Raw genomic sequence first — 19685 nt, forward strand, 5'->3', positions numbered from 1 at the left:
CACCTCAACAACTCCCAGAAAACCCACCCACCTAGACTTCACCTCCCACCACAACGCCACCTTCCCCACAACCACCACGACCACCGCCGCCGCCACCACCTCGAAACACTACCCGTCATGCCCAGTGAAGCTCAGCGAATACACCCCCTGCGAGGACCACACTCGCTCTCTCCGCTTCCCCCGTGACAAGATGATTTACAGAGAGAGACACTGCCCTTCGAAGAAGGAAGTCTTGAAGTGTCGCATTCCGGCGCCGCACGGTTACAAGAACCCGTTTCCATGGCCCTCGAGCAGGGACGTGGCATGGTACGCCAACGTGCCACACAGAGAGCTCACGGTGGAGAAGGCCGTTCAGAACTGGATCCGTTACGACGGCGACAAGTTCAGGTTCCCCGGCGGCGGCACCATGTTCCCCAACGGCGCCGATAAGTACATTGACGACATTGGAAAGTTGATTGATCTCAAACATGGTTCCGTTCGCACCGCCGTTGATACTGGCTGTGGGGTACGTACACGCTACCCTTTTTTACTTTTAACTTTTTCTAAAAGAAAAATACGTTTTTTCATTAATCATGGTGAGAAAAACATTTTCGAAGAAGAAAAGGAAACTTGTCTTGTTTTTATCTCTATATATTTACTTTCATTTTCTTGTTCTTTTTATTTATAGGATAGAAAACAATTTTTCATTTTATTAAAAAATTTAGTAAAAATAACAACTTTTAATTTTGTATTTATTGATGAAAACAACTTAAATATATATACTGATAATAATATGTACTATTTAAAATTCTCTTTTTTTTTCATCATCAATTTCAGCCAAAGCTTACGGCAATTTCACCAAAAAAACAAGATTAGATAGACTTTTGATACATAGATAGAAGATAATTATGCGGATTTGAGGTTATAAAATGGGAAACACGCGTATATATTATACATTGTCAAAATAAGAAATGAGTTGGAAATTCAATGTACTTAATTTTTGTTACCAACACTTTACTTTATATAGTTGCAAAAGATTTCCTTTCTTTAAATATATATTGTTATTAAAACAATAAAAAATAAAATGAGGTCTGAAAGGAGGTAGGAGAGAATTTAGTTGGGACTGAATGGGGCTTTTACTGCATTTTACTGTGAAAAGGAAAGGGTCATGGTCTTCAACTTGAGACTGTAACGTTTTCCAGTTTTCCTCACTATTTTTGGAACTTAAGGGAAGGGACTATGGACGGATTATTTGACTAATAATTAAAAATATATTTCAAATACTAAATGCTATATAGATTCCAAAATTTTTAATAATATAAATTTTTTTTTTATTAATTAAATACGGACTACATTTTAATAAAAATATTAATTTTTTAACTTAATCATTTTTTAATTTAACAGATTAATAATTAATATATTACAAATCTAATTTTTATTTAAGAATTTGACTAAACTAATAGATTTCTGCAAGGTTTTACATATAGATCTAACTTAAATAAGTTTATATAATAATAACTTATCTATTTTTTTAATATTTTCAATCGAGCGTTATTTCATTTGTTATTTTTTCTCTCACACAAATATCAAGGACTTGCCAGTTTTAATTTTATTGACATGAATGAGTGGATCCAAAACAGTAACTGGCTTCTGAAGACATGGCTTTCCATAAGGGGAATAATGATTCATGCCAGCATGGATTTTGTGTATGTTTTTAAAAAAGATTATATCACATGAAAAAGAAATGAAAACGAAGCACAAAAGTTAATCATTCATACCCATGGTTTATGTAAAAAGCCAAATATTCCGCCAGTACTATGTTATTTCCTTTGAACTAGTAAGTATAATTACGGTAACTAAGGTGGTTATATAATTTTGATTAAAATTAAAGTTATATTTTTATAGTATTTTACTATTTTTCACTTTTAATTTTTAAATTAAAAATATTTAAAAAAATATTACTTTAATATGCATCATGGCATGCACTTTCTACTTTCTACTATTCGTCTAAGTTATTTTTTTTTAAAAGTTATTTTTAATGTTTCAATTATACTATTTAAATTTCTAATGTTTTAAAATTGATTCAATGTTCTGTTAGGGATTAGTTAATAAAATTAACGACGAAACAAAATTAAGACGATTTTAAAATGTTAGAGACTTAAATAGAATGAAAATATTAGAGACAAAAATGATACATAGAAATAAATTTTAATTTTATCATTCAATAATATCAATTTATTACTGTACATAATATTCAATTATTTTTTATCCTTTAAGTATAAAATTATAAAAAAAATTATTTAGAATGAAAATAATGTGATTAAATATAATTTATTTAGATGTGATTAAAAAATAATTGAATACTATATACACTAAAAAATTAATTTTATTGAAAGATAAAACTAAAATTTATTTTTATGTATCGTTTTTGTCCCTAACGTTTTCGTCATATTTAAATCCCTAACGTTTCAAAATTGTCTCAATCTTGTCACGTCATCAATTTGTTAATAGATCCCTAACAAAAAAAAAATATTGAGTCAATTTTAAAATATTAAAGACTTATGTAAAACACGATTAAAATATTAAAAACAATTTTAAAACTTATCTCAAAATTAAAGACAAAAACAATACTTTTTACTCTTCTTAATATTTGGGGCCATTCATGGCCAAGGAACATGGAAGCACAAAAGTATGCAAGGCTTATGAATTATGATACTGTTTTTTATTTTCATTGGAGTGTTTTTGCCATGAAATGTGTGCAATCCATAATGGTCTCTTTTAGAAAAAATATAAAATCGAAATTTAACTGGAAAATTCGTCCCTTTTTATCTCTTATTAAAAAGTAAATAACAATTACATTCTCACAAATTTTGATTTCGGATTAATTAATTTAAAAAAAATAAGTATTAATTAAATTTTTTATAATAATAAATAATAGACATGTATATTCTTTTATTAATAAATAGTTTAAAACAAAATAAAGTTGTTTATATATTTTATTTTCTACAATAATAAATATTTTATTGTTGCCACATGAACATGAAAAGGATGTAATTTTAAACAGTGAAATATTGTTATTTTTTAAATTTTTATATAATTTTTATCAACTATTTTTATTTGTTACGAATCCTATTAAAATAGATAAAATTTCGTTCCAAAATCTTTTATCTACCTGACTATTTTTCATAAATAAATATGTTATAGTAATTAACAATACATATAAATAATTTATTATTAAATTTTACATGATACATTATCAAAATATTCAGAACCTAATTATTATTTCCCTCTAAAAAATAAAAATGAACCTGGCTGGCGTTACTATAATACTGTACCACCTAAGCCATAGGATTCCACACTCCTAATTTCTAGTAATAGTTGTACTTTTGACTAAATTAATTATTACATGTGAAGGGTGAATATTTTAATAATCAGCAAGTATTATTCTTGCCACGAACGAGGCATTTGTCTAGTTGGTCACCACTAACCACGTTATACTAACTTTCTTGACAAATTTAGATTAATTGCATAATTAATCTTAAGGTTAATGTGGTTAGCATATGCAATTATGCATGGTTGGTTCAGGTTGCAAGTTGGGGAGCATATCTTCTATCCCGTGACATAATAACAATGTCAATAGCACCAAGAGACACACACGAAGCACAAGTTCAGTTTGCTCTTGAAAGAGGTGTTCCCGCCATTATTGGTGTTCTTGCATCTAAGAGGCTCCCATTTCCCTCTAGAGCTTTTGACATGGCACATTGCTCTCGCTGCCTAATTCCATGGGCTCAATATGGTTCGTACCTTGTTATTACACAACTCTCTCAAGATATGTTGTTTCATGTGTTTATGTTTTTAATTTCCCTTCAAATGTTGAATTAGATGGGGTTTATCTAAACGAAGTTGATCGGATTCTGCGGCCCGGAGGCTATTGGATCCTGTCCGGGCCACCCATCAATTGGAAGAGATATTGGAGAGGTTGGGAAAGAAAAAAGGAGGATCTGAATGAAGAGCAGACCAAAATTGAGAAGGTGACTCAAAGTCTATGTTGGAAGAAGCTTGTAGAGAAGGGTGATATTGCTATTTGGCAGAAACCCAAACACCATTTGAAATGCTCCCAAAATAGTAGACCTTTCTGCGACCCACAAGATAACCCTGACAAGGCATGGTATGTTGCTTCAATTTTCCACCTTTTAGTTTATTCTTAGTTACTTTCATGTCATATGAAATTGTATTTACGTGATCATAGTTGAAAACTGTTAAATGATAATTTTTACTTATCATCTTCACACGAAAACAACTTCATGTGAGCTGTTATTATATATCAGCATAATAATAGTGATTTACTTCTTAAGTGTTTTGTATATTTATTTTGGTGAGTTGTTTGTTTTCAGGTACACTGACATGAAGACATGTTTGAGTCGTCTGCCAGAAGTGTCAGACAATGATGAAACTGCAGGAGGGGCATTGGAGAATTGGCCAGAGAGGCTAACAGCCACCCCACCAAGGATTTACATGGAGACCATAAAAGGGGTTACACCTTCAACCTTCATAAAGGACAATCAATTATGGAAGAAAAGGATATCATATTACAAGAAAGTTAACAGTCAGCTAGGTAAAGCTGGGAGATACAGAAACCTTCTTGACATGAATGCTCACTTGGGTGGATTTGCTGCTTCTCTTGTTGAGTACCCTGTTTGGGTCATGAATGTGGTTCCTGTTCAAGCCAAAGTTGACACACTTGGAGCAATTTATGAAAGGGGATTGATAGGAACATACCATAATTGGTTAGCACAACATTATTTTTTTCCTTATCTCCTTAACATAATGTTCTCTTCTTCATTGTGTAAATTGCTTGTGGCCTAAACTTATGTTGCAGGTGTGAAGCAATGTCCACTTATCCTAGAACTTATGATTTAATTCATGCTGATTCAGTCTTCAGCCTTTACAACCAAAGGTATTTATATATTCAATTCAATATCATATACACTATACAACACATACTTGTCCCTTTTTAACAAATGATCTTGGAAATATGGCTCATTGTTTGAAGTAATCTAACAGATTCAAGTACTGTTTTAATTCTGATTAACCTACTTGTATGTTGCAGATGTGAATTAGAAGACATTCTGCTAGAAATGGATAGGATTCTTAGGCCAGAAGGAAGTGTAATAATCAGAGATGATGTTGATATATTAGTAAAAGTAAAGAGTATAGTCAACGGATTGAATTGGGAGAGTCAAATTGTTGACCATGAAGATGGGCCTCTTGAAAGAGAGAAACTTTTATTTGCTGTGAAGAATTATTGGACAGCTCCTAAAGCTTCAAACAGTAGTTAGTTAAATATTAATTAAGGTCTTTTTAGTTTTTAAAGCCCCCTTTAATTTCTTTTCTCTAGTGCTTTTCTTTTTGTTTGTTCATCTCAAAGTTGTTAGTATTCTTTTGTATCTTTCTTCATTACTTTTCATTAAATGCAAATTCAAAGTGTGCAAAACATACACCTAATTCAGGAGTAAAGTAATCATTGTCATATTTTGCTCAATAATTCAAGGGTTTGAGCACCTAATCCAACATGCTTTTTAATTGGCTCTGTTATCATTACTTTGTCATCAACTTTTAGGGGTTGAGCAAATAGCTTGCTCTGCCACGTCCTCTGCTGCTTACTCTGCTTCAGTTAGTTTCTTAGTCTAGTAAGCTGTGATTCAATTTTTCTGTTAGAGTTAGTGGACCTGCTGACTCAGCAGAAGCTTCTAGGCCAGTATTCAGTTATTCAGATTGTTACAATACACACATGCTCTTAGCCCCATTCCTCTTTCTCTCCTCTCTCTGAATTCTCTCTGAGGCCTATACCTTTCACTCACCTTCCAAATTTCAAATTCTCTCTATTTCTCTCTCTCGCGCTCGAGTATATAGTCTCGAATTGGCATGTCTGATGAAGACGGAAGTGTGGAAGACGGAGGTGTGGAAGACGGAGGTGTGGAAGACGGAGCTGGAATTTTTGAATGCGTCAACTGTTATGCCACATTCACCACGAAGATTGACTTGGAGATCCATTCGAATAATGCACATTTCAAATTTAGAGTTGTTTGCATCAAATGCGGGAATAGGTTCGAGACCTCTTCCTCACACGATCAACATAAAATTGAGGTAACGTTGATTTTTTCCAATTTTTTGTTCGATCTCTTCTAACCGAACACTGAATTTGTAAAAATTAATTGTGACGGAAGTGTTTTTAAGAAAATCAAGTATGAATGTGTTCTTCGTGATAAAAATGGTGTATAGATTTCAGGGAGTGCAGAAAAGTTCATGGTTCAACTGTGCTCCACACAGAGTTGGTGTGAATTGATGTTGGTGCTAGAAAATAGTGATCGAAATATTGTGTGCGATACCAACTTGATTGATACATATTCCCTTGTTAACACATTAATCCCTCTTTAAGATCACTGTGAATCATAGATTTCTTCCAATTTTTTGTTCGATCTCTTCTAACCGAACACTGAATTTGTAAAAATTAATTGTGACGGAAGTGTTTTTCCTAACTCTAAGAAAATCAAGTATGAATTTGTTCTTCGTGATAAAAATGGTGTATAGATTTCAGGGAGTGCAGAAAAAGTTCATGGTTCAACTGTGCTCCACACAGAGTTGGTGTGAATTGATGTTGGTGCTAGAAAATAGTGATCGAAATATTGTGTGCGATACCAACTTGATTGATACATATTCCCTTGTTAACACATTAATCCCTCTTTAAGATCACTGTGAATCATAATTTTTTTTTTCAGATTTTTTGAGCTTAAGATGTGCAGAAAAAATTCTGTAACCGAATCTGATTCATTCTTTTCAGTGCGTTTACTGGGCTCCTTTTAGGCAGCCACCGCAGCGGAGAGCCAGGCGTCATCCCCGCCGTTGATATTGAATCTAGGTTCGTTTTCTTTAATCTTTCTTTCATGCATCATAAGTCTTATCATGTTATACATTTTGTTAGATATGTACAAACCAAAGTTGTGGCCTATATTGTGCCTTGCAGAACAAGACTCAGTGTGATGGCCTCATCAGATATTGTGAGGGGAAAAACATACGCCGAAGCGGTGGCCGTGTATATGGACGATGATCAGTGGATCTTGTGGGAGAAAAAAGAGGTTCTATGCCTTCATGCTGAGCTTTGTATGTGGGCTGATGCCGTGGTCATTGCTCCATTATCTGTACATGCCCTTGGAAAGGTATCAATAAGCTGCTCAATTTTTCAGATTTTATATGTAATTTAGATGAATGTGCTATATGTGTTCTCCTAGTGTTTTGGTTGGATTTTGGTTTCGACTTCACCAGGAATGTCGACCAATCCTGTATCAAGATTTTGATGATTTTGATTCGGAGACACGCTTCATGCTGTCCCCTAGTGTTGCTAGCATTCTAATTTGCTTCGACTATCTGTGTTTGGTAGAAATAGTTTTTACCTCAATGGCTAGTTACTAAGAATCATGTAATGTTAAGTTGGTATATATGTTTGCGTCTAACATATATTAATTATGGTAGAAACCCGTGTAAATTATCTTCATGTAAAGTTAATAATTAAAAACTATTAGATGATAATTTTATCAAACATGTCAAATTATATAACATTCTCATGAATTTTTACCCTTAGTTATTTGCATGGTCTATCTTTATTACTTGTATAAAGTTGAGTTGTTATGTTATGTATGCATCTTAAAAAAGAGTTATTTGCATAATTGCATGTTTCATTTTTAACTTTAAAATATAAAAGATGTGTGATATTGCTGTTGTTGTAGTTTGCGGGAGGATATTGTGACACTTTGCTAACAAGTGTTGTGAGAGCATGGAACTGCGCAAAAAAGCCATTGTTTGTAGTATCATGCATGGACCCTTTGTGGAAGGAAAATTATATCACATTGAGAAACTATAATCACACTGGTAATTCAGAAGCAAGATGGGGAAATGCCTGAGCCTGATGAGATTTCCAAATTTGTGAGAATACATGATGCTTTTGAAGAATGTGAGAGTCAAATTTCAGATATATGTACTTAGAGACAAATTTAATGGATTTAGATTTGAAAACTGTAAAACGTGATATGCATGTAAGCAAGGTAGCTGAATTCAATTGCTTGATGCATGGTGGATAACACATTGTTTGGGAAAGTTTTTCAACTTTCTAGAATTTACTTTGTTAATACTTCCAAGAACACATGTTTTGAACTTCCTAATCGATGTTTTTTTTTCTTTGGTTGAAATCGATTCTTTTCTTCCTTCAATAGTGACAAGGGGATTTAAATCTAGAATTTTGCACATGTTGCCCAAAATTTTTATGACCAAATTACTTTTTAGAGGACACGTTGAACTTTTTTCTTAAAAAGAGTTTCAAAAAAGGACAATAACGATAATATATTGTCTATCAACCATGCAATTAATTACTATAATTCTACTAAAATTTTAATTAGATTTTATATTTGGAGATTTATAATTAAATTCTTGGTTTTGATAAAAAAATTTAATTAAATCCTTATTAAAAATATTTATCCAGTATAAGAATTTAATTACAACATTTTAAATAATAAAAATCTAATTAAAAATTTGATAAAATTATAATTAAATATTATTTTTTGTATTTTATTTTTTCAACAAAAAAAAGAGTAAAGTATCGTTCTTATCCCCAACGTTTAGGATAAGTCTTATTTATATTTTTAACATTTAAATCGTCCTATTTGTATCCTTAACGTTTATAATAGTGATTTAATATTATCCTACTATCAATTATACTAACAAATCAGATTATATTTTTCAATTATTCTCACTTGGATGTATTCATTCTCAATTAGGTCTCATTTAGATGTGTTCGATTTTAATATTATACCAACTATTTACGTTTAGATTCAATTATGTCCCTAAAAAAGTGAATTATGTAAATGTTGTAGGAATTAGTTTCAACTTTTGATGAGCTATTTTTCGGAGTGGATAATCGATTCTATCCTAGACATTTGTATTCTAACTTCAAGAAGAGATTTTTAAAACTCAAAATAAAGCGTTCATGATGTGTAATTGATGGCAGGATAACATTGAATTACTTTTACAAATGTTAAGGATACAAATAGGACGATTTAAATGTTAGGGGCACAAATAGGATTTACCCCAAACGTTGGGGACAAAAACAATACTTTACTCACAAAAAAATATAGAGAATTTTAAAATATTAGGAGGCAATCCTTAGAAATTAGAAAATGAATTTTCTTCAATTTTTCTCTCAATTGTTATGATTCTTTATTATATTTTTTTAAGTAAAACTAAAAAAATATATAAAAAATATTAAATAATAAAAAATATATTTAATAAAACAATTAAAGAAATTGAGAGGTCTATTTTCAGACGTTATAATTTTTTTTAGGATAATCCTCGAATATTATGGATACATCCAAATAAAGAAATCTATAAAAGCATTTAAATTTTTAGGAAAAAAATATTTTCTAATTAAGTTCTAAATTATTTTTAATATCAAAATGCTTCGTTCAACAAAATCTTAGAAGCTAGACTCTATTTAGTCAATATTTTAGAATAGAAATATAAAAAAAATTGAAAGACAAACAAAATTTTAGAAGAAATATATTATAAATGCAGGGTAGATAGATAAATATTATTTAGAATTAAATAAATTTCAGTATTAATTTATTAATTATTACTACTGTAGACTATAGGTGAGTAGCAGCGATTAGAGATCAGTGTAGTAGGCTTAGGGTTTTCACTTTCAACGATTTTAACCTTCAACCCTTTGTTGTGATTGGAATTTGTAAGAGCGAAAATGGACGAAACCACAGAGGGCAAAGCCGTAACGGTGAAGTTGAACCCAAAAAGCGCGAAGCTGATTCGCAAAGCGACGATCTTGTTGATGTTCCCTCGAAGAAGCCAAAGACGGAAGATTCTTCGGTTGTCGAAGCTTCTTTCGAAATTGATGCTGATGCAGCTGAGGATAAGGGTTCTAGGCACACAATGGAAGATGCTTGGGTTGTTCTCTTAGACGCAACTTTAGATTACCCTAGAAAATTAAGTTATTATGATGATTATTATTATTATTATAGATGATGAATAATCATTTTGATTTATCACTAGTATTTGTCCCTCTTTTATTTTTTAACAAATAAATGGTGTGATTTGTGGATAATTTGTTGCCTGTTCCTGAAATCAAATTCATCTCTTGATTTTTTGCTTTCTGTTCTCTACTAATGATTATGAGAGCTTGGTTTTCAGGTGTGCACATTTTGCAATTTATGATGGCCATGGAGGACGGTTGGCTGCAGAATATGCACAGAAGCATTTGCATGGGAATGTTATCTCAGCTGGATTACCACGTGAGTTGGTGTGTTTTGCTTGGTCTAATTTTATGCATACTGTAGCAAAATAATAGTTGTTCTGTATTTACTTTTTAGACAGTTAAATTAGTTACTATATGTACAGATACTAGAATCTATTAGTTCACTTAGTTAGGGCTCAGTTGCTTAGATAGAGTTAACACTACATTACACACAGGGTAACTCAAACTCTTTTATTACAAACTTCTATGATCCTCATCAGGCTTCTTTTCTTTCTCGATTGTCATGAGATACAGTTGAAGTTAACTACAGTTAAGGGAAACTATTCAACTGCAACCATTCTTATTGTTGGTTGACTGAATCATCAAGGAAGATAGTTATGAAGTAGCAAAAATATCAGTATCATTTTGCAAAGTTTTGTTGAAAGCTGTTGAACCGTAGGGTGTGTACCCTTGTTCTAACTGAGATTTTATTTTGAAGAACATGATGGGGCACGAGAGGAACCCATATATTGTCTGTTAGGCCTTTTACAGCAGATTTGTATAGTTGAGTTGATGAGATGAGTCTCCATAGTCAATAAAACAATTAAGGGAAACATGAAAGCCAGTTTTCTTGACCATAAGCTCATAAGTAAAATGGATGTTTCTATCAAAATGAATTCTTCTGGTCTTCTTGGGCAATTTCTTTTTCTTCTTTTTCAAAATAAAAAATATATTGCTTTCAACTTCCGTAGTCTTTGATATCTTTTCCCTCTATTGCTCTCAGTTTTATATATTTTTGCCTCTAATATCTTGGTTGCTTTGCTTTGTTTCAGTTGGATGTAAAGGCAGCTAAAAGAGCTATACTTGATGGTAAGCATTCAAGTTTATGATTTTCGTTATTCAATCCCCCATTTGTTTATTGCAAAACTGAATTGTGGACGAATACTTATATTCATCTATTTTTTTGATTACAGAATGTTCTCATTTGATGTTTTTACTCTGATTTAGGTTTTCGTAAAACCGATGAGTCTCTTCTTCAAGAAAGTTCTGAAGGTACAGTTTGATTGCTTCGATTTGTTAATCTCTCGTTATAGGTGGCTAGATTGTGCTTAAATTTTGATGTTAATCAAGTTTTTACTGGGGTTTTAAAGTTTATTGGTTTGAAGTCCATGTGATTTTTTGTTTTATAATTGGTTAGCAGTACAATGTACTTTTTCCCTTGGTATTAAAAAAGGGAAATGTATCACACTATGCTGCAGGCCACTTGCCTAGGTTTTTGAATTATAGATTTCGATACAAGTTAATTAATAATAATTAATATAATCTTTAGAGATTTCTTTCATGTTATTTATATCTTTATGAGTCTATGTACTGCTACCAGGGGATGGCAGGATGGTGCCACAGCTGTCTCTGTCTGGGTATTGGGACAAAAAGTAAGCTTGTGTTTACTTATTCTCTATTTGCCATCCAAATAGGGTCTGCTCGTGGTTTCTCAGTATTCTGCCAATTCATTCATAACCTGTTTTTCCCCAATTATTTAACACTGTTTGACCACTGTTTTTAGGTTTTCGTTGCAAACATAGGAGATGCCAAAGCAGTTTTGGCTCGGTCAACTATAAGTGATGGATCCCAAGGTAATTCTGATGGAGCCCATGCACTAAAGGCTATTGTTTTGACGAGAGAGCACAAACCTATCTTTCCACAGGAATGCGCACGCATTCAGAAGGTTCAAAATGCTTCAATGATGATTGGTTAGATCTTTGGGTTTATATATACCTGTTACTTGACAGTTCTCAAGACGTGCAGTTGATCTATAACTTTTGGCTCTATGCAAAAAACTTAAGTTACCATATCCATCTCTTTATATAGAACTTTCCACACTCTTCCAACTAATGTACCTTTTCACACATAATTGGACACAGCAACATTCTGGTATAAAGTTAAGCATCCATAATAAGAATTTTGATTTAGCATTCAGTCTTATGTTGCCAGAAGCTTTAATAACTCATGGTTCACAATCTTATTAGGACCAGATTATCTAGTAAGGTGTCAAATTCAAACTAGTTCAAAATTTGAATAAATGAGAAGCCCACGACTGTATGTCTATGTGTCTGTGTATAGCTGTGCTTTGAAGAACTTTCATTAGTCCCTTGAAGCATTCATTATCTGTGATGCATTACATTTAGAATTGTTGGTTACGTAACTTTCTAGGATCCATCATTGTCCTATTTAGTTGTTTTGCTGGTTTGATTAACTGTTATGAATGAAATGAAATGAGATTTTCCGGATGTTAGGTATTTGGTCCCAGTGATGCTGTTGATTTTGTTCAGAAGTTAAATTATCAACAAAAGAGACAGAACAGAAAATATTCAATCACATATTTCCTTGTCAAACACAAAAACTCGAAAATTAAAATAAATAAAACCGTAATATAAAACTCCAAAACTAAAATCCAAAAACTACCCCAAGAAACACAACGTAATGATCAGAGAAATTAAAGCATTATACTAACATTTTTCAGCGAGAGCTTGTTGGGCAGTCCCTTGCAAAAGCCAGAATACCCACAGTTGTTGCGGCTTCCACCACGGCCTCCGCCGTCGTACCTACAACGGCATCCGCCTCTTCCGTGGTTGTAATCTTTGGCCATGTGACCCATCCCACTGCAGCTGCAGCAAGCACCATCGCCGCCGCCTCCTCCTCCTCGTCCTCTGTATCCACCACCACTGTCATAGCTCTTGAATGGCTCTTGCCTAATCCCTTGAGTACACTTGAGGGGAGATCGTCGTCGTTGCCGCAGTGGACGTCTTTGCATCGCGATTAAAATGAACAATGCGCACAAGGGATTATATAAATGTGAGGGAATAATATATGAAAGAATGATCCTGGAAAACTTTAAATTTTGAAATGAGGGACAAAATTTAAAAAATATGGGATGAAAATGGGGTGAATGAGGAAAATGTATATGATTTCAGACTGAAAAGTTGGGGTAAGGGAAAAACATCTAGAAATCTTTGTACGGTGTACACCTGAACATGATATATGTGAGTATTATGATATTGAGAGATGTTGGTAGCCAATTCCTATGCATGTATATACCATGGTATGGCACGGGGAATGATAAACATGACACGAACAGTGTCACCATACTTAGGAGGGTTGACAGCTTGGAATTCCCCTACAACATGCTGTCTTTTATAATAATGATATAGGATAGGATATACCGATATAGGATGTTCACTTCTCCTGTTCGAGTTCACGTTTTGTTCGTTTCTCGTGATTATTGGGAGATCTCTTTTGCTTTGTTGGGTCCTTGTAAATTGTAATCCCAATATAGACACCTGTTTGGTTCTATTTCTATTAATGAAATATCATTGATTTTGAAAAAAAAAGGGATTATTTTTGTTATATTAGATTAATTTAATTAAAGTTGGTTAATAAAAAAGTTTAGATGTGTAATATTATTGTAAGTTTATATTTATTTAAATTTTAAATTTAAATTCTAAAATAAAAAAGTTGATAAAGTAAGAAATTAATTATGGTTAATTTCGTAACTTTTATAAAATATATATTTAACTATTTAATTTGAAAGTGATTTTCTTTTATTTTACTATTTTGTCAATTTCTTCAATTTGAAAGATATTAATTTTTAAATTTTAAAAGTCAATTTTATAATTTTTATGAGTTAATATTTAAATTTTGTTTAATATTATTATTTAAATATTTAGATGTATAATATTATTAAGTTTATATTATTTAAATTTTAAATTTAAATTCTAAAATAAAAAATTAATAAAATAAAAAATTAATTATAATTAATTTTGTAACTTTTATAAAATATTTATTTAATTATCTTAATTTAAAAGTGATTAATTTTTTTATTTTATTATTTTGTCAACTTCATTTTAAAAGATATTAATTTCTAAATTTTAAAAGTTAATTTTATAATTTTTATGAGTTAATTTAAATTTTGCTTAATTTATCTTCTTTTGTAATAAATTTTAAATTTTAAAAAAATATTTTTATATTTTTTAAATTAAATATTAATTTTTAACAAATTAAATACTATTTTTTAGAGATCATATTAATCACCAATTTTAAATTAAATAATTCAAAACACATGTATATATCTTTGAGCAACCGAAATCAAACCGACATCTTTCTTTGCAAATCTTTGAAACGGCGCCGTTTTTTTTTTCTTAAAAAAGAAAACCCAGCGCATAACACCCCTACCCCCAACCCTTTTTCACTCTCTCGCACCCAGCAGAAAACCCTAATCTTCTCTTCGAATACGAAGAACAGCCACCATCCTTCTCTCTCTTCTCTCTCTGTCGCCCTCTCTGTCCGAGCTCTCTCTGTCGCTGCTCCTCGCCGTGGGTAGTCGCCGCTTCTCTGCTCCTCGCCGTGGGTCGTCGCCGCTTTTCCCCTCCTCCCCGTGCGTCGTTTCTGCTTCTCCCCTCCTCGCAGGCGTGGAGTCTCTAGTCTCTGCTTCAACCCTCTCAGGTCTCAGGTCTCAGTCTCTAACTCTCCCTGATTCTATCTCCCTGACTCTATCCCTCTAAAATTTGAAATTTATTCTGAACATGCATATGATGTATTATTACGATTCTGCTGAATTTCGAGATATTAATGTTTTGAATTTTTATTTGAATTGAGTCCGTTGATATTGAATTAATTCTGCTGAGATTGAGTTATAAATTCAATTGTTTAATTTATTAATTCTGCTGAGATTGATTTTTAAATCCAATATGTTGAATTTGTTTTGGTGAATTGTTGTTTTGCTGTTATTGATTCAAAATAAAAACATTGCCACAATTCTGAATTGAATTTCCTATATGGCTTCATTTGATTTGGTTGAATTATGCCTATGATTCCGTTGGATATATGATTTGGTTGAACTATGGTTATGATTCTTTGATGCAGCACAGAGTGACTTTTTTCTAGGGTTTGGTTCTGACGATTATTACGAGTGCTTGATTGGGCGTCATTATTTTGATAAATTTTTTTTTTCAATTAAAAAAGATCTTTTTTTATTTTTTAACGTGTTTCGCAAATTTCTAGTAGTAAAAGTAAAAGCACTAGAAAAATAAAAAAAATCTTTTTTAAAAAGCGGTAATTTACATCTTTTTTTTAAAAGATCTTTTTTTTTCCTTAAAAAAGATGTTTTTCATGTAATAAGTGCATGTTTGGGCGCCATTATTTTGTTAAAAAAAAGATTTTTTTTCAATGAAAAAGATTTTTTTTCAATGAAAAAGATTTTTTTTATTTTTTAACGTGTGTTTGGCAAATTTCTAGTAGTAAAAGTAAAAGCACTAGTAAAATAAAAAAAAAGATTTTGTTGAGAAGCTGTAATTTACATCTTTTTTTAAAAGATCTTTTTTCTTTAAAAAAAAGATGTTTTTCATGTAATAAATAAACAAAAAAGTACTTTTATATTGTTATACCCAAACATAATTGATAGATAAAAAGACCTTTTTACATGAGATATCCAAACATAAAATTATTTTTACTTCTCTATAAGATCTTCTAAAAAAAGATAACTCGAAAAAAGATCTTTTTCTTAGAAGTTCACCCAAACAAGCCCTAAATAATCAAAAACGTACTTTTATATCGTTATATCCAAACATAATTGATAGATAAAAAGATCTTTTTGCATGAAATATCCAAACATAAAATTATTTTTACTTTTCCATAAAATCTTTTAAAAAAAATAACTCGAAAAAAAGATATTTTTTAGAAGTTCACCCAAATAAGCTCGGAATCCTTTTTCGTGTTTGTAGTTTTATTTGTGGGTGGGAGTGAATTGATGTTTATTTTCTATGAATTTTCAAATTCTTGGATCTGACTCTTTGTAACTCAACATAGCTCGAGTCAGAGACATGGACGAGATTAATCGATGGGCAGACATCGATGAAAATTTGTTGAAAGAGATTTCAAAACGGTTCCATGCCTACGATGATTACATCCAACTTCGATTGGTTTGCAAAGAGTGGAGCTTGAAACTTCCAAAGATTCCCAATGGAAACAAAATTCCGTGGTTATTGTTACCTGACGAAACTGTCAAGAATCATTCATACGAAGACGAGGAGATTTATCATCTCATGCAATTAGCTGCTGCAGATGATGAAACTCTTGATACTTGCGCCCTTGAAGAGAGAGATATTTACCATGTCATGCTGCCAGAGATGCAGTCGTACAACAAGTTCATCCGCGGTTCTGGTCATGGATGGTTTATTGTCCAATCCATATCTGATGGCACTATGCAAATGTTAAATCCATTTACAAATCGTAGATCGTATCTTCCTCCAGTCTCAGCTTTTCCTGATATAATTGATTACCAGCCTGATAATCATGGGGATGAATACACACTGTGGGATTTTCGTGACATTAGGAGCACCATGGAAAGAGATTTAGTGCATAGACGCCATGTTTATAAGGTTATTATAAACTCATCTCCTGAGCATGACATTGAAAATTTTATGGCGGTAGTGATATTCGGACCTAACCGGAGACTGGCCTTTTACAAGCCCGGCAATATGAGATGGGTAGAATTTCCGACAAGAGATAAGTGGTTTGATGACGTAATATTTTTCCAAGAAAAGATATATGCCATAAACAATTACGGGCAGCTATATGAATTTGATACAAAGACAAGAGCAGGGCTCAAGGGAGGAATCCATGAAACCAGACCTCCATCTAAAATTTTCTTAAGCCCTCTCAGGCATAAATATCTTATTGGGTGCCCCAGTGGAAGCTTATTGATGTTGGTAAGACATATAGAGAAAAAAGGCAAAGAATTTGAAACTTCTAAATTCGATATCTATGAGTTAAAAAGAAACAGAAAAAAATGGTCAACATTAGATAATTTAGGTAATTATATACTAGTGATTGGATTTAATTCTTCTGTTCAAATTCCTGTGCCTTATCTAAGCAAAGGAAATCAGATATGGTTTACGGATAACCTATCATTATATTACGGTCCTGTTGCTCAAGATATCGGCATCTTTGACTTGGACCATGGAAGTTTCCATAGAGTATTGTTAGCGGTGAAGTTCCTTTGTCCTCCTGTTTGGTTGTTGCCCTAATTCATACTCTCTAAGCTTTTGTCTTTGTACTTTAATCTTTTCAAATTTCAAGTCTCTTAATTTGTTTAGACGATTTGTTATATATCCTTGAATTTTAGGTCTTCAAATTCTAACTGTACCATTCTCCATGTATGGTGAACATATGTTTTCAAATTATTATTAACGCACTAGTTTGTGCGTTATTCAGATTTATATTTAATTTAGAGAATTATTAGAGGGCGAGTATAATTTTATTAATTTTAGCCAACATTTGTAATGAAATGAAAATGCCGGACTTGGTTAAACTGGTGTATAACTTTTTTGAGGGATGCTAGAGTGAGAGATTCAACATTTATTGTTTTAAAAAACTCTCATATCTTATATCTTAATAAAAGTCCTTTCAAAATTCATTTGGTATATGTCAAACCCGATGATGTGAGGAGTTATTTATGGAATATCAAATAAGGGGTTGTATCATTACAAGTCTCATGAGCCGAGATATTAAGTGTGTGTTTGGATTATAGTTTATATTTGTGTGTTTGGATTACATTTATAAATGAAAATTTGTATAAAATTGATTTTGTAAACTTAATTTTATAAAAAAGCAAGTTTGTATTAAGGTGATTTATGTTTAGTAGTCTTTATATGAAAAGTAAGTTTGTGTTAAAGTGTTAAGGTTATTTATGATTTTCTTTTTGTTTGTTCATCTCAAAGTTGTTAGTATTCTTTGTATCTTTCTTCATTACTTTTCATTAAATGCAAATTCAAAGTGTGCAGAACATACACCTAATTCAGGAGTAAAGTAACCATTGTTATGTTTTGCTCAATAATTCAAGGGTTTGAGCACCTAATCCAACTTGCTTTTTAATTGGCTCTGTTATCAGTACTTTGTCATCAACTTTTAGGGAGCAGTCATAATTACAAATAGCCCTATAAAAGTAATGCATGCTAGATCACAAGTCTTTTGTGCAAGAATATTTTAAATTTTGAGTATATACTTAAATACATCTCTAAAAAATTTTGTGTTAGATCTTTTTGTGAAAAAAATTTATTGTTCTAAAATTCTTAAACTTTACAAAGCTAAGATATATAAATTTTTTTATTATATTTTTAAAAATCTATTTGTTCAAACAAAAACAATAAATTTAATTATGGCAAAAATTTATATATTTTATTTTTATAAAATTTAAGAATTTTAATTTAATCAATTTTTTTTAAGGATGAAAATGTCCAATAAAATTTTTTAAAAAACATACTTTGATATATAATTTTAAATTTTAAATATTTATTTATAATCCATTGCTGAAAACTTTCTTATAGATTTTAAAAGATTTATTCTTAGTTTGAAAGAGTTTGTATATTAAGTTAAAAATATTTATGAGTTGATTTGAAAGATTCTCTGTATGATAATAATTACTTAAAATTATATCGTTCATTAGCCTTTTTGTTTGTAAATAAAAGGCGTAAGTACTTGTAACGTTTTCGGTTGAAACTTCACAAAAACTCATTTCCCTTTATAAAACATCTAAAAAAGGGTTCATATAAATTAGTGTTCTCTCATTCTCTGTGTATTTAATTTTAAATTAGAATTCAACTAATACACTGTATTAAATTAGAATTCAACTAATACACATTGTCTAATAAACATTAACTGTAGTCCATTTAAGAATTATTAAGAGCTAGATTAGTGGAATGATAGATAAACTATCATATTCTTAATTTTTTGATGTTTGAGTAACTAAATTATCCCATTTTTAAAATTAATATGGATTAAACAAAATTGAATATCGACGGTAAAAACAAAAAGAACACTTCAAATTTCAAAAGAAAGATGATTGATTCCTAACTCAATCTCATTTTAAACTAATAACGATTAAATATACAAATAATTAATTATGCCCTAAGCTCACATATTGTTTAGGATAATAATATCTATGCAATTGCGTTTTGTTTCGCCGTCTAAACCTTTTTATACGAGGGTTTAAAGTGATAGTTTTGCCGAACTATACCCTGCAGGACAAGAATGCTGACAAATGGGTTGGACTGTATCAATGATAGGATGATATTGCAGATGAGGCTGTCCAACTGTCGATAGCCTTAAGATATAGTGAGTGCTAAACATGTATGCGCTCCACCAATTCTCTGGACCTTTCTCAGGAAAATATTCATGGTTGGAAACTACACCAGATATAAAATTATGAGTAAATACGCCATTTGACAACAATGCACATAATATTTTAAATTCGACCACTCGATACTCAGTATCTAGTAACCGAAAAAAATAAAAAAAAAAGAAAAGAGAGAGAATCACGTGGGGGGCACATGCCCCACTTAAAAATATTTATCCAGCATAA

At 31.4% G+C, this 19685-nt stretch overlaps 4 protein-coding genes across 8 annotated transcripts in view; all 4 read left to right on the plus strand.

Moving 5' to 3' along the window:
• Nucleotides 1–19685, plus strand: part of LOC107491179 (probable methyltransferase PMT16) — a 29200-nt gene that overhangs the window by 273 nt on the left and 9242 nt on the right. Inside the window, exons 1-6 of one of the 2 annotated variants that reach the window (XM_052261334.1) lie at nucleotides 1–505; nucleotides 3565–3775; nucleotides 3862–4147; nucleotides 4374–4766; nucleotides 4859–4936; nucleotides 5090–5334. The exon at nucleotides 1–505 is cut by the window's left edge and continues 273 nt beyond it. In XM_052261334.1, the coding sequence (XP_052117294.1) occupies nucleotides 1–505; nucleotides 3565–3775; nucleotides 3862–4147; nucleotides 4374–4766; nucleotides 4859–4936; nucleotides 5090–5318 (1702 nt within the window). In that variant the 3' untranslated portion in view covers nucleotides 5319–5334. Of the gene's footprint in view, nucleotides 506–3564; nucleotides 3776–3861; nucleotides 4148–4373; nucleotides 4767–4858; nucleotides 4937–5089; nucleotides 5459–19685 lie in introns of those variants that run through there. The other variant, XM_016111977.3, reaches the window with a different exon arrangement.
• Nucleotides 5632–8037, plus strand: LOC127747445 (phosphopantothenoylcysteine decarboxylase-like). The gene is made up of 4 exons (XM_052261335.1): nucleotides 5632–6126; nucleotides 6821–6898; nucleotides 7004–7196; nucleotides 7764–8037. Exons 1-4 carry the CDS (start codon nucleotides 5912–5914, stop codon nucleotides 7935–7937), a joined length of 660 nt encoding a protein of 219 aa, XP_052117295.1. The 5' UTR covers nucleotides 5632–5911; the 3' UTR covers nucleotides 7938–8037.
• LOC107491178 (uncharacterized) lies at nucleotides 9678–13580 on the plus strand. 3 transcript variants are annotated; one of them, XM_016111974.3, is made up of 6 exons: nucleotides 9678–9984; nucleotides 10228–10336; nucleotides 11104–11140; nucleotides 11279–11323; nucleotides 11652–11703; nucleotides 11835–13580. In XM_016111974.3, the coding sequence occupies exons 1-6, from the start codon at nucleotides 9782–9784 to the stop codon at nucleotides 11851–11853; spliced, it is 465 nt and encodes a 154-aa protein (XP_015967460.1). In that variant the 5' UTR covers nucleotides 9678–9781; the 3' UTR covers nucleotides 11854–13580. The 3 variants fall into 3 exon arrangements, 2 of the variants coding, with proteins under 2 accessions (XP_015967460.1, XP_015967461.1); XR_002376271.2 differs by lacking the exon at nucleotides 11835–13580 and having other exon boundaries at nucleotides 11245–11323; nucleotides 11652–11696; XM_016111975.3 differs by lacking the exon at nucleotides 11652–11703.
• LOC127739566 (uncharacterized) lies at nucleotides 14422–17538 on the plus strand. Of its 2 annotated transcripts, none has more exons than XM_021143487.2 (2): nucleotides 14422–14777; nucleotides 16133–17538. In XM_021143487.2, exon 2 carries the CDS (start codon nucleotides 16147–16149, stop codon nucleotides 17350–17352), a length of 1206 nt encoding a protein of 401 aa, XP_020999146.1. In that variant the 5' UTR covers nucleotides 14422–14777; nucleotides 16133–16146; the 3' UTR covers nucleotides 17353–17538. The 2 variants fall into 2 exon arrangements, with proteins under 2 accessions (XP_020999146.1, XP_020999147.1); XM_021143488.2 differs by having other exon boundaries at nucleotides 14445–14770.

This window comes from Arachis duranensis, chromosome 5 (genome assembly GCF_000817695.3).
Source record: "Arachis duranensis cultivar V14167 chromosome 5, aradu.V14167.gnm2.J7QH, whole genome shotgun sequence".
Taxonomy (NCBI): Eukaryota; Viridiplantae; Streptophyta; class Magnoliopsida; order Fabales; family Fabaceae; genus Arachis; species Arachis duranensis.